The 13,941-nt window shown below is 45.0% G+C and overlaps 1 protein-coding gene across 1 annotated transcript in view; it reads right to left on the reverse strand.

The window, feature by feature from the left end:
* Nucleotides 1–4,413: 4,413 nt before the first annotated feature.
* LOC111978611 (fascin-2-like) overlaps nucleotides 4,414–13,941 on the reverse strand; it is a 24,402-nt gene continuing 14,874 nt past the window's right edge. Inside the window, exons 3-6 of the mRNA XM_024008760.2 lie at nucleotides 7,601–7,757; nucleotides 5,375–5,496; nucleotides 5,053–5,220; nucleotides 4,414–4,857 (exon numbers count right to left, since the gene is read on the reverse strand). Of these exons, the coding sequence (XP_023864528.1) occupies nucleotides 4,655–4,857; nucleotides 5,053–5,220; nucleotides 5,375–5,496; nucleotides 7,601–7,757 (650 nt within the window). The 3' untranslated portion in view covers nucleotides 4,414–4,654. The remainder of the gene's footprint in view (nucleotides 4,858–5,052; nucleotides 5,221–5,374; nucleotides 5,497–7,600; nucleotides 7,758–13,941) is intronic.

The raw sequence follows: 13,941 nt of genomic DNA on the forward strand, positions 1-13,941 counted from the left end.
ATAACTTTGTAACAAATAAATTACTTGAAAAGCGTCGTACTGTGTTCCGATTCTACCTTGGTTCTGGCCAGTTATTCTTACAGCTATCGGCGAGATGTGCTGTTGAGACTTTGGCTGAGTTCGGATGTCTTTCAACGGATACAGCTSCTAAAGTGATCTGGTCTGGAGCAGATGTGTTGATTTGTACTGGGCGCGACGAGCTGTATTTCTTCAACACACAAGAGCTGAAACTGACGTCAGGCTGAATCTCAAACCTTACACTTCGCCCACTTCAATTTACTAAATGTGATTATACGACAAGGAACTGATTATTAATGAACACTGTTTACACACGGGTGAATAGCAGGTTAACTGATTATGATAAACTGAGGTGAATAGGAGGTAATACAATTAACTGATTATTTATTAACACTGACATGAATAGCAGCAGGTAACATGACAAGGAACTGAGTATTGATGAACACTGAGGTGAACAGCAGGTGAACTGAGTATTGATGAACACTGAGGTGAACAGCAGGTGAACTGAGTATTGATGAAAACTGAAGTTGTAGTAAGGGTTTGAACCTGGCTGTCAGCTATATGTGATATTCTTAATGGACACGAAACACTCCTCTTTGGTTGGTTCTTGTCTGTTATTCTATGCTGTCCATCAGTTCCTTAGTCCAGTGGATCATTTGGTGCTGAGTGAGGACAAGCAGTGTGTCTGTGCTGTCTGTGAGAGTGATGGGTTGTACTGTGTCGATCTACCAACTCTGCACCCCAGTTATGAACCTCTTCATTTGAACTACTCAGACTGATCATGCAAAAATTAAATGTATATCTGATAAACCTCTCCCCCTTGTTATCTCTCCTTAGGTCTCCCACTCCCCCAGCTGACCAGTCCCCTGGCACTGCTCTATTCAAAATGTCGTCTAATTCGCTGGCAGCCAGAGACAAGGGTGTGTGTTCTCTGATCGAGGTGGAGGGTCCGTCTCCCTGCGAGATGCAGTCTGGGGGTTCACTTTCTATAACGCTGCTGACCAACGGAAACAGACTGGAGTTTAGTCTACCTGTCATTACTGTTGGTCACCATGATGACTCAGAGGAAAATGACAGCGCAGGAGTGGTCATGCAACCTGTGTTGGCTTGCGTTTACAGCAGTGATGCACCAACATCTTCAACAACAACAAAACCACCATTTTCATCATTATCATCATCCTCACTAGGCATTGGCCATTTTCTCCTGGAGCCTCTCCTCTTCAAGCTCCTGTTCGGCGTCGACGCTGCCCTCATAAACTCCCCTATGATCCTTTGCGGCCTGCTTGATGGGCGTCTCTGCTCCCTCCCCTTACGTCTTCCGGGATGACCAGGCCTTCGTGTCAGAGTACTACACAGCCCGGAGCAGCCAATCACTTTTATTGTAACCTTAGCCAGGACAAATGGTGGTCCTCAGTGTTTGGTAGCAGTGGGCCGACAGGGCAGGGTGGTGCTGGTCAGGACCTGTGAGGGGAGGCCGGAGGGGAGGAGTAAGGTAGCAAGCTTCACGGAGGGGTGTGTGTCGCGGCCTGTGGCGTGTGTGTGCGCAGGCAGGAAAGGCCTGTACTATAGCACTGGCTCAGATACTCTAGCCCTGGATCTCCCAGGGGAGCGAGAGGCAGCTCCAAGCCCATGAGAGACTGATGGTAGGCCACTGTGAGAGGCAAGGCCAGGGTCAGGCCATGGATAGACCCAGGGAGTATGCTGTCCTGTCAGCCTAAATGTCTGCAGGGTCATCACCCTGGCTGGGCCCCTCACACAACGCCTCAGGTAAAGGTGTATATGTGTGTGTTCAGCTCACCCAATATTTTCTGTGACCAATCTTTGTTGTCAGGTTTGTTTTACTACGGATTGTGTGTGTGTGTGTGTGTTACAGGCACAATGCAGCTGGTGGCGTTGTCTCTCAGAGGGAGGCTCCAGCTGTTGAGGTAACTGTAGAGGACACCAGTTTGAAGGAGGTTAAGGAGGCCGTGGAGGTGCAGTGCTCTTCCATGACAGCAGTGTGTGGACTACACATCAGAGGATCTGGCCTCCACAATCACAAGACCTCAACCCAATTGAGATGTTTTGGGATGAGGTGGACCGCAGAGTGAAGGAAAAGCAGCCAACAAGTGCTCAGCATATGTGGGAACTCCAAGACTGTTGGAAAAGCATTCGAGGTGAAGCTGGTTGAGAGAATGCCAAGAGTGTGCAAAGCTGTCATCAAGGCAAAGGGTGGCTACTTTGAAGAATCTCAAATATATTTTGATTTGATTAATGCTTTTTTAGTTACTACATGATTCCATGTGTTATTTCATAATTTTGATGTCTTCACTATTATTCTACAATGTAGAAAATAGTAAAAATAAAGAAAAACCCTTGAATGAGTAGGRGTGTCCAAACATTTGACTGGTACTGCACGCTCTTCATCCTCTGACACAGGTACCATCCCACATACGCTCCTCATCCATAACATCCTGAACTCTGACACGGTTACCATCCAACATATGTTTCCTCATCCATAACATCCTCTGACACCAGTACCATTCCAACAACACTCCTCATTCAAAACATCTTCATCCTCTGATTCCCGGTACCATCCCACATACGCCCCTCATCCATAACATCCTCTGATTCGGTACCATCCCATATACGCTCCTCATCCATAACAATCTCTGACACTGGTATCATCTCACATATGCTCCTCATCTTCATCGGCAATACACTCCAACGTCTCTCCTGTAAAGGAGAAATGAATGACTATTTGTCTCCCTCTACTGTTTCTGTACCCCAACAGCATTTATTTCTGTTAATGTTGAATGGTCAAGTCATGTTTGCAAATGTGTACATACCAAGTGCTGTTGTACATTTTACATGTGTTTTGTGTGCATTATAATGTAGCCTACCTGTAAAATTGAAACAATTGGTTTGAAGATCGTCACTTKACTGACAACACATTATCCACACACYAAACATATATTTTACACAGAGTGAATTTTTATCATTTTTTCCAAAACATTTCAGAAAGAGTAAATAAATAAATATTACAAAGGAATTAAGCAAATGTTGTAGATTACTAGCACTATACTCTTTCTAGATGACCGTGTAGTCTTGTTACTGTAAGGTTGGTTTGCAAGGGAGCCTGTACTAATCTCAAATGACACCCATCACACTCCTATTTCACATATAGAGGCCTATAACTTATGACCAAGTCATTAACCTATGTGTCTGTGGTCTGAAGTAGTTCTGCTGCCCTACGTTGGGAATAGGGTGACATTTGAGATGCAGCCGCCGATCGTGCTTGCTAATGTGAGTATCCTTTGACAACGCTATGATGATAAGGAAGCTATCCGCTAACAATGACTCGGCTACGATGAGTTGATGACTTTCTGAGTTCATTATTACACATCTCTAAACTGTCAGTCACTTACAAAAGTCAGAATTGGCAAAACAAAAGGGAAGAAAGTGTGTGGAAGAGAGGAAAGGAAGAATTGGGAAAACCACAGAGTAGAGAGAGAAGGGTGGAAGAGAGGAAGGATTGGGAAACCACAGAGTAGAGAGAGAAAGGTGGAAGAGAGGAAGAATTGGGAAAACCACAGAGTAGAGAGAGAAGGGTGGAAGAGAGGAAGAATTGGGAAAACCACAGAGTAGAGAGTGAAAGGTGGAAGAGAGGAAGGATTGGGAAACCACAGAGTAGAGAGTGAGAGGGGTGGAAGAGAGGAAGGATTGGGAGAGGGTGCAATAGATAATTGGTTTAAGGCCCCTTGGTTTTACACCAGAGCGGCTCTATAGCTATTTGTGGTAGTGGGCAGATAGTAGTATTTGTAGCCGCTGTAGTAAAATAATAATAATATATCATAATATATAATAATAATATAAATGCCATTTAGCAGATGCTTTTATCCAAAGCCATTTAGTCATGTGTGCATACATTTTACACATGGGTGGTCCCTGCAATTGAATTCACTATCCTTACATAGCAAACGTCAAGCTCTACCAACTGAGCTTCAGAGTACCAGTAGAAACCAGAAGAAACTTCAAAATGGGAAACCTAAGCCATTTTTGCTCCTCTGTGTGGACAATGAAAATATTAGTAGTTTAATTTCTGCCGTATCATGAATAGTGTTGTAGCCAAAACAATGTTGCAAAATGAAAACCCAAGCCATGACTACGCCTCTGTGTGTGAGTATGATAGTTACCCTGAACCTTGACTTTRACTAGTAACATGTTGATTAAAAAACACATAGTAAAATGCTCATAGGCCTATAATGCARAACTATGTTTGGACTGTGGCGTTGAGTCACTGAACAGTGTTGACTCCACCAAACATCCCCTCTTTCTTAACTGAAAACATGGAACCCCTTACTCCCTCTTCTGCCTTCCCCGCCTCCCCTATGAAAATAGTCATTGTTACCTCTTTGTGCCCTCTCCTGTGGCTGGAATGCCAGGAGTAGGTTGAGTGGTGTGAGACAGGGCCAGAAAGGGCCGTATGGGAGAGGGCAGAAGTTGCCACTAACTACTGGTACCAATCTATTCATTAAGCTTAGGACATTGGGGTTAGGGTAATGTGGTAATCTGCCCCAATCTGATCCTTGAGCTGTACTTGGGGGTAACCTCTACATCCAGCAGGGTAGGAGAGTGGTCCCCATATAGTCCTGGATCAGTACTCCCAGAGGGCAGAGCTGTCCGGGGTAGCCCCATCTCCCTTCAGCGTTCCCCCCTGGCCTCGCAGGTATCTGCCGTTCTTGTCTCGGATGGAGATGCGTCCGTGCTCCAGGAACTCAAAAGAGAAGTCATCTGGTGTCTCTCCGTCTGAACACACCAGACCACTGCTGTTCACATACCAGAACCTCCCTCCCTCACCTACAGGGGGCGAGAGAGAGAGAGACAACATTGAACTGGCAGCACTATACGAAAGGCCTTTACACATCAAGACAGATTAAAGCAGAAAACAATAGATWAAAAATTTGAAGTTGCACGGAAATTCTTCATTATTTATAGAAAGAAAACACATTGAATTCTATGCAGTAAGCTATAATGTGTATATCATAACCTCACCTTTGATGTGGTAGGCCCCGTCACTGAAGTGCAGTGTGAAGATGTCATAGACTGATCTGTTGGCATCCAGCGTGTTGGAGTTCTTATGGTGGCAGATGAAGCCATTCTCCCCTCGCAGGATCAGCATGGGGCGGTTTATCAGCTTCAGAACCAACTTCTCATCCTCACCTGATCAGGGAGGAGAAAGAGGGGAACGAGAGGGAAGGAGGAGGGAAAAAGAGGTAGAAATTATGGATAGGGATCTTAGGTTTAAAGAATATAAGAAGCATGGAACCCACTCAACCACTTTCACACACACACACACACAAACACACACACTGACCTACGGTGTCGCTGACGGCTGCTAGTTGGCCGTTCTTCTTGGCGCAGATGTATTTCCCGTTACTGGCTCTTAGTGCCACCCTGCGGCCCATCCACTCCACTGCAAACATTGTGTTGGCAGACCTGGAGAAAAAAGGTTAAGGTTGTGCTGAGGAGAGGGGTTAGATTTGTTGGAGAGGGGTTGTAATTGTGCTGGAGAGGGTTGGGGGGTGGATAGGGTTGTGATTGGACGAGGGTCTGGGTTGTGATTGGAGGAGGGGGTTAGGGTTGTGGTTGGAGAGGGGTTAGGTTGTGGTTGGAGAGGGCGTTAGGTTTGTGGTTGGAGAGGGGTTAGGATTGTTGGTGAGAGGAGGGTTTAGGTTGTGGTTTAGAGGGTTAGGGTTGTGGTTGTGAGAGGGGTAGGGTTGTGTTGGAAGGGGGTTAGGTATTGGCGTTGGAGAGGGGGTTAGTGATTGTATTGGAGAGGGGGTTAGGGTTGTGGTGGGAGAGGGTTAGGATTGTGATTGAAGAGAGGGGTTAGGGTTGTGGTTGGAGAGGGGTTAGTGGATTGTGATTGGAGAGGGGTTAGGGTTGTTGGTTGGAGAGTTAGGGTTGTGGTTGGAGGGGTTAGGGTTGTGTTTGGAGAGGGGCGTTAGGATTGTGATCTGGAGAGGGGTTAGGTTTGGGTGGAGAGGGAGTTTAGGATTGGTGGTTGGAGAGGGGGTTAGGATGTAATTAGAGGGGGTTAGGATTGTGATTGGAGAGGGGGTTAGGGGTTGTGGTTGGGAGAGGGGGGTTAGTGATTGTGTGGCTTGAGAGGGGTTAGGATTGTGATTGGAGAGGGGTTAGGTTGTAGTTGGAGAGGGGGTTAGGATTGTATGGAGAGGCGGTTAGGGTTTTGGTGAGAAGGGGCGTTAGGTTGTGGTTGGAAGGGGTTAGGATTGTGATTGGAGAGGGGGTTAGGTTTGGTTGGGAGTGGGGTTAGGATTTGGGTGGCTTGGAGAGGGGGAGTTTGGGTTAGGGTTGTGGACTGGAGAGGGGTGTTAGGGTTGTGGTTGGAGAGGGGGTTAGGATTGTGGCTGGAGAAGGGGGTTCGGTTGTGGCTGGGTGCTAGGTGTTAGGTTGATCTGGTGCTAGGGTTAGGGTTGAGGCGTGGAGATAGGTTAGGGTTGATCAGGACTAGGGTAGGGTTGAGTCTGGAGCGTAGAGTTGGGGTTTGCACTGGAGATAGAGTTAGGTGATCTGGAGTTAGAGTTGGGTTGCAACCTGGAGATAGTAGGGTTGAGGTCAGAGTCAGGTAGTAGGTTAGTCTGTGTATGGTGTAGGGTGTGAGTCTGTGTAGGGTTTAGGGTTGAGTCTGGAGCTAGGTTAGGATTGAGTCTGGACTAGGGTTTAGGGTTGCAGCTGAAGCTAGGGTTTAGGGTTTGAAGTCTGGTCGCTAGGGTTAGGGTTGAGTCGTGGAGCTAGGGTTAGGGTTGAGTCTGGAGCTAGGTTAGGTTGATCAGGAGATAGGGTTAGCGTTGATCAGGAGATAGGGTTAGGGTTGAGTCTGGTGCTAGGGTTAGGGTGAAGGCTGGAGCTAGGGTTAGGTTGAGTCTGGTGCTAGGGTTAGGTTGAGTCTGGTGCTAGGGTAGGTTGAGTCTGGTGCCTAGGTTTAGGGTTGAGTCAGATGATGAGGTTAGGGGTTGATCAGGAGATAGGGTTAGGGTTGAGTCTGAGCTAGGGTTAGGGTTGAGTACTGGAGCTAGGGTTAGGGTTGAAGTTCAGGAAATAGGGTTAGGGTTGTGTCAGGAGATAGGGTTAGGGTGAGTCTGGAGCTAAGGGTTTAGTGTTGAGTCTGGAGCTAGGTTAGGTTAGAGTCTGAGCTAGGGGTTGAAGCGTGAGCTAGAGCGGTTAGGGTTTAGGCTGAGGCTAGACAGTTGGTGGTTGAGTCCTGAGCTAGAGTTGGTGGTTGCATGAAGATAGAGTTTAGGGTTGGCAGCTGGATTATAGGGTTAGATTGCAGCTGAGCTAGGGTGGGTAGGGTTTAGTCTGTGAGCTAGGGTTTGGGTTGCAGCTGGAGCTGGAGCTATGTTAGGTTCTGCAGCTGGAGCTAGGGTGAGTTCGTCTGAGCTAGGGTTTGGGTTGCAGCTGGAGCTAGGGTTAGGGTTGCAGCTGGAGCTAGGGTTAGGGTTGCGTCTGGAGCTAGGGTTTGGGTTGCAGCTGGAGCTAGGGTTAGGGTTGCAGCTGGAGCTAGGGTTAGGGTTACCTCTCCGTGGCTGTAGTCTGGATGCCTCCATGGGCCACAAGGGCCCAGTATTTCCCCTCATTAGTCCGGAACAGACACTTCCTGCTCTCCTTGTCTATCTCCATCTGGAACGTCTCCAGGTCCGTCTCGTCCTCCTGATTGGCCGAGATGCTCACTCCTGGGAGGGGCCAGAGGTGCGACATCAGTTAAGTTCCTTTCATGATATGTTCAGTCCGAAATCAATCCAACTGAAAGTTTCATTGATACCCTAATTCTTAGGGCTAGGCACCTTTTTTCTAAATATCCGCCTGAATGACATGCCCAAAGTAAACTGCCTGTTGCTCATGCCTTGAAGCCAGGATATGCATATAATTGGTACCATTGGAAAGAAAACACTTTGAAGTTTGTAGAAATGTTAAAATAATGTAGGAGAATATAACACAATAGATATGATAGTAGAAAATCCAAAGAAAAACCAACCAGATTTTTTTTGAGAGACCATCCTCTTAGAATGGCAAGTATAAGGTCATTTAGAAAATTAGCTCCCTGGATGCAATTCCTATGGCTTCCACAGGGTGTCAGTAGTCTATGTTCAAGGTTCCAGGCTTGTAATTTAAAAAACAAATAAGAAATATCAGTTTTGGCACAGGGACACAGCCTTGGAAATTCGTGTTCGCGTGCGCCATGAAGACAGGACGCACCTGCTAAAATRGGTTTCCTATTGAACATACTTCTTTCCGTYAGAAATATTATAGTTTGATTACATTTTAGGGTATCTGAGGAGTAAATAGAAACTTATTTGGACTTGTTGAAACAAAATTTAGGGGTAGATTTTTGGATTCCTTTCTCTGCATGTTGAACGAGTGGATTACTCAAATCGATGGCGCCAACTAAACATACTTTTTGGGATGTAAAGAAGGATTTGATCAAACAAAACAACAACACATGTTATAGCTGGGAKCCTTTGGATGACAAATCAGAGGAATATTTTCAAAAAGTAAGTGAATATTTAATCGCTATTTGTAAATTTATGAAACCTGTGCCGGTGGAAAAATATTTTGATGTGGGGCGCCGTCCTCAAACAATCGCATGGCATGTTTTCTCTGTAATAGCTACTGTAAATCGGACAGTGCAGTTAGATTAAAAAGAATTTAAGCTTTCAACTGATATAAGACACTTATATGTACCTAAATGTTTAATGTCCATAATTTTTATGATTATTTATTTGAATTGCGTGCCCTCCAGATTCACCTAAAAGGCCGTCATTACAGGCTGTCTGAAATCTATGGGCACACACTCTTACTCTTAAACACACACGTGTGGATGACCCACTATACTGTTAAAAACCTCTGTCCATTATGCCAAATGCTAATAGCATTAACATMAATTACATACTGAAACAAAATATAAATGCAACATGCAACCATTTCAAAGATTTTACTGAGTTACAGTTCATATAGGGAAATCCGTCAATTAAAATACATTAATTAGGCCCTAATCTATGGATTTCGCATGACTGGGAATATAGACTTGGTCAAAGATACCTTAAAAAAATATATAGGGGTGTGGGTCAGAAAACCAGTCAGTATCTGGTGTGACCACCATTTCCCTCATGCAGCATGACACATCTCCTTTGCATAGAGTTGATCAGGCTGTTGATTGTGGTCCCACTCCTCTTTAATGGCTGTGCAAAGTTGCTGGAACATGCTGTTGTACATGTTGATCRAGAGCATCCCAAACATGCTCAATGGGTGACATGTCTGGTGAGTATGCAGGCCATGGAAGAACTAGGACATTTTCAGCTTCCAGGAATTGTGTACAGATCCTTTCACATTATTTTTGATTTTATTTTCCTAGGCAAGTCAGTTAATAACAAATTCTTATTTACAATCATGGCCTAGGAACAYTGGGTTAACTGCCTTGTTCATGGGCAGAATTACAMATTTTTTCCCTTGTCAGCTCGGGGATTTGATCTATCAACCTTTTGGTTACTGGCCCAACGCTCTAACCACTAGGCTACCTGCCGCCCCACTATATGTTTCTGTCACGTCCTGACCTTAGTTATCTCTGTTTTCTTTATTATTTTGGTTAGGTCAGGGTGTGACGAGGGTGGGTATGCTTGTTTTGTATTGTCTAGGATRTTTTGTATGTCTAGGGGTTTTGTGAGTCTAGGTATATGTATGTCTATGGTGGCCTGAATTGGTTCCCAATCAGAGGCAGCTGTTTATCGTTGTCTCTGATTGGGGATCATATTTAGGTTGCCATTTTCCCTTTTGGTTTTGTGGGTTCTTATTCTATGTTTAGTTGCCTGTCTGCACTAGCCATATTAGCTTCATGGTTTGTTTTGTTATTTTGTTCATTTTGTTCAGTGTTCATTCTTTAAATAAAGAAGAATGTACGCTTATCACGCTGCGCCTTGGTCTCCTCCCTACGACGGCCGTGACAGTTTCATGCTGAAACTTGGTGTTGGCTGCAGATAAATGGCACAACAATGGGCCTCAGGATCTCGTCATGTTATCTCTGTGCGTTCAAATTGCCATCGATAAAAAATGCTATTTGGTTGTTGTCGGTTGCTTATGCCTGCCCATATCATAACCCCACCATGGGGCACTCTGTTCACAACGTTGACATCAGCAAACCACTTGCTCACACAATGCCACACACGTGGTCTGTGGTTGTGAGGCCGGGTTGGACGTACTGCCAAATTCTCCAAAACAATGTTTGAGGTGGCTTATGGTAGAGAAATAAACATTCAATTATCTGGCAACAGCTCTGGTGGACATTCCTGCAGTCAGCATGCCTATTGCACGCTCCCTCAAAACTTGAGACATCTGTGGCATTGTGTGTGTGACAAAATAGCTGATTTTAGAGTGGCCTTTTATTGTCCCAGCATAAGGTTCCCCTGTGTAATGATCATCTTGTTTAATCAGCTTCTTGATATTCCACAACTGTCAGGTGGATGGATTATCTTAGCAAAGGAGAACTGCTCACTAACAGGGATGTAAACAAATTTGTGCACAACATCTGAGAGAAATTGTAACGCTTGTCGTGTTTGGAAGAAGAGGAGGACCAATGCGCAGCGTGGTAAGTGTCCATATTGTTTTAATACYAATAATGAACACTGAACAAAAACAATAAAACGACAAACGAACACTCCTGTACGGTGAAACAAAACACAGAACAGAAAATAATCACCCACAAAACACAATGAAAAACAGGCTACCTAAATATGGCTCCCAATCAGAGAAAACGACTCTGATTGAGAACCATACTAGGCCCAACACATAGAAATCTACCAACAGAACAAAACATAGAAAAACAACATAGAATGCCAACAGCCCAACACGCCCTGACCAAACTAAAATAAAGACATACAAAGAAACTAAGGTCAGAACGTGACAGAAATAAGCTTTTTGTGCGTATGGAACATTTCTGGGATCTTTATTTCAGCTCAGGAAACATGGGACTAACCTTTACATATTGCTATATATTGTTGTTCAGTATAGTTTAGTAGAGCTTGAAAGCCATTCACTAGTATACTGTACATTCCTTATTTATTCTCTGGTTTTGAAAACCGCCTTAGTTACTAAACCCGTACTTTAGCCACATAGCACGTTTTTTAGGAGCCTTTACACACTGACCTATAAAAACAAGTGGCTTGAACAGGTCCATCCAATCAAATCAAAGTTTATTGTCATGTACTCAGATTGGCAGGTGTTATAGCAAGTGAGCAAAATGCTTATGTTACTAGCTCAAACAGTGCAATAGAATGTCTTGAAAATACAAATAAATAAAATCTAAACAGAAATAAACAATCCATATTATTAGAGTGAGAATGTGTCAGAATCCAGAATATAAATACACGGTATGTGTAGACAGTATAGAAAGTGTCAGAATCCAGAATATAAATACACGGTATGTATAGACAGTATAGAATGTGTCAGAATCCAGAATATAAATACACGGTATGTATAGACAGTATAGAATGTGTCAGAATCCAGAATATAAATACACGGTATGTATAGACAGTATAGAATGTGTCGAATCCAGAATATAAATACACGGTATGTATAGACAGTATAGAATGTGTCAGAATCCAGAATATATACATGGTGTGATAGACAGTATAGAATCTGGAAAAGAGAATGATATGTACAATAGAAGGTATGTTAGGATGAGCTATGTTGAGAATCCAGTACATACATACACAGTGAGTAAACACCAGTATATGCACAGAATATGAGGTGACTCTATACATGGGGCATTAGTTTCACGTTTTGGTTTTGGTCACTAGCCCTTTGTGACCAAAACAGGCAGTTTGATTTGGCCATGCTGTAACCAATTAACTCATTAATTAATTCTAGTTCAACACAAAATGTTAGTCTTTTTCGTGGTATCCATGTTGTGGTTTGTTTAGGAAACAAACATAGCACAACACCACAACTAAGCCCTGGTGAAACAGATGTGGAGGGCTCATGCCAACATTAGACTTATCCCAGAATATCCCTAAATCATTTAGTTAATCCTTTAATGACACAGATCCCTTCTCTATCTATCCCCCGTCCACTCCTCCTCCTTCTCTATCTATCCCCCGTCATCCTCCTCCCGTTCTCTATCTATCCCGTCCCTCCTCCTCCCGTCTCTATCTATCCCCCGTGCACTCCTCCTCCCGTCTCTATCTATCCCCCGTCCACTCCTCCTCCCGTCTCTATCATACCCCGTCCACTCCTCCTCCCGTCTCTATCTATCCCCCGTCCACTCCTCCTCCGTCTCTATCTATCCCCGTCCACTCCTCTCCCGTCTCTATCTATCCCCCGTCCACTCCTCCTCCCGTCTCTATCTATCCCCGTCCACTCCGTCTCTATCTATCCCCCGTCCACTCCTCCTCCGTCTCTATCTATCCCCCGTCCACTCCTCCTCCTTCTCTATCTATCCCCCGTCCACTCCTCCTCCCGTCTCTATCTATCCCCGTCCACTCCTCCCCGTCTCTATCTATCCCGTCCTCCTCCTCCGTCTCTATCTATCCCGTCCACTCCTCCTCCTCTCTATCTATCCCCGTCCACTCCTCCTCCGTCTCTATCTATCCCCGTCCACTCTCCTCCCGTCTCTACTCTATCCCCGTCCACTCCTCCTCCTGTCTCTATCTATCCCCGTCCACTCTCCTCCTTCTCTTCTATCCCGTCCACTCCTCCTCCTTCTCTATCTATCCCCGTCCCACTCCTCTCCGTCTCTATCTATCCCCGTCCACTCCTCCTCCCGTCTCTATCTATCCCCGTCCACTCCTCCCTCCCGTCTCTATCTATCCCGTCCACTCCTCCCCCGTCTCTATCTACCCCCGTCCACTCTCCTCCCGTCTCTATCTATCCCCGTCCACTCCTCCTCCTTCTCTATCTATCCCCCGTCCACTCCTCCTCCCGTCTCTATCTATCCCCGTCCACTCCTCCTCCTTCTCTATCTATCCCCGTCCACTCCTCCTCCGTCTCTCTCTCTCCCAGTGGGGCCATGCTCTAAGCAGCTTTGGAGTGCCAATCTGCCAATCCATCCAATCCCAAATGAAAGAGGGAAGGGAAAAAAAGAATAAGCAAAAAGAGCAGATTGTTTGGTCCATGCTCAGTGGGGGAGGCCGATGCTTCCACACCAACCCCGACACGCAAGCTTTTAATGCACACCAACGGACACGGACACAGGCATGCACACACTTAACTGTAAAGGTTACACCTGTTGTATTGCGCATGTGACAAATAAAATGTGATTTGATTTAGGCAGATCTGCAGCCCCTTCACTTGATTAACCAGTCTCATACACTGGGGTCTCCTAAGTTACACTGAGGTTTCTAAAGCAACTATAAGCCTATCCCCCAGTATAGGAGTGTAAAAACCTCTCTATCTTATCACCAGGATGGTTTGTTTGATCGGATTCTCATCTCAGCAGTGCGTCACGCTTTATTGTCCATTTCACAGCAACCCATCACCATAACAGTTTACGGAGCTCAGCTGTGATCACACTACAGCCCATCTAGAGATATTTTTATTTTATTTATTTTATTTCACCTTTATTTAACCAGGTAGGCTAGTTGAGAACAAGTTCTCATTTGCAACTGCGACCTGGCCAGGATAAAGCATAGCAGTGTGAACAGACAACACAGAGTTACACATGGAGTAAACAATAAACAAGTCAATAACATGGTAGAAAAAAAGAGAATCTATATACATGTGTGCAAAAGGCATGAGGTAGGCAATAATCGAATATTACAATTTAGCAGATTAACACTGGAGTGATAAATCATCAGATGATCATGTGCAAGAGAAGATACTGGTGTGCAAAAGAGCAGAAGTAAATAAATAAAAGCAGTATGGGGGGTG

This window comes from Salvelinus sp. IW2-2015, linkage group LG18 (genome assembly GCF_002910315.2).
Source record: "Salvelinus sp. IW2-2015 linkage group LG18, ASM291031v2, whole genome shotgun sequence".
Lineage (NCBI taxonomy): Eukaryota > Metazoa > Chordata > Actinopteri > Salmoniformes > Salmonidae > Salvelinus > Salvelinus sp. IW2-2015.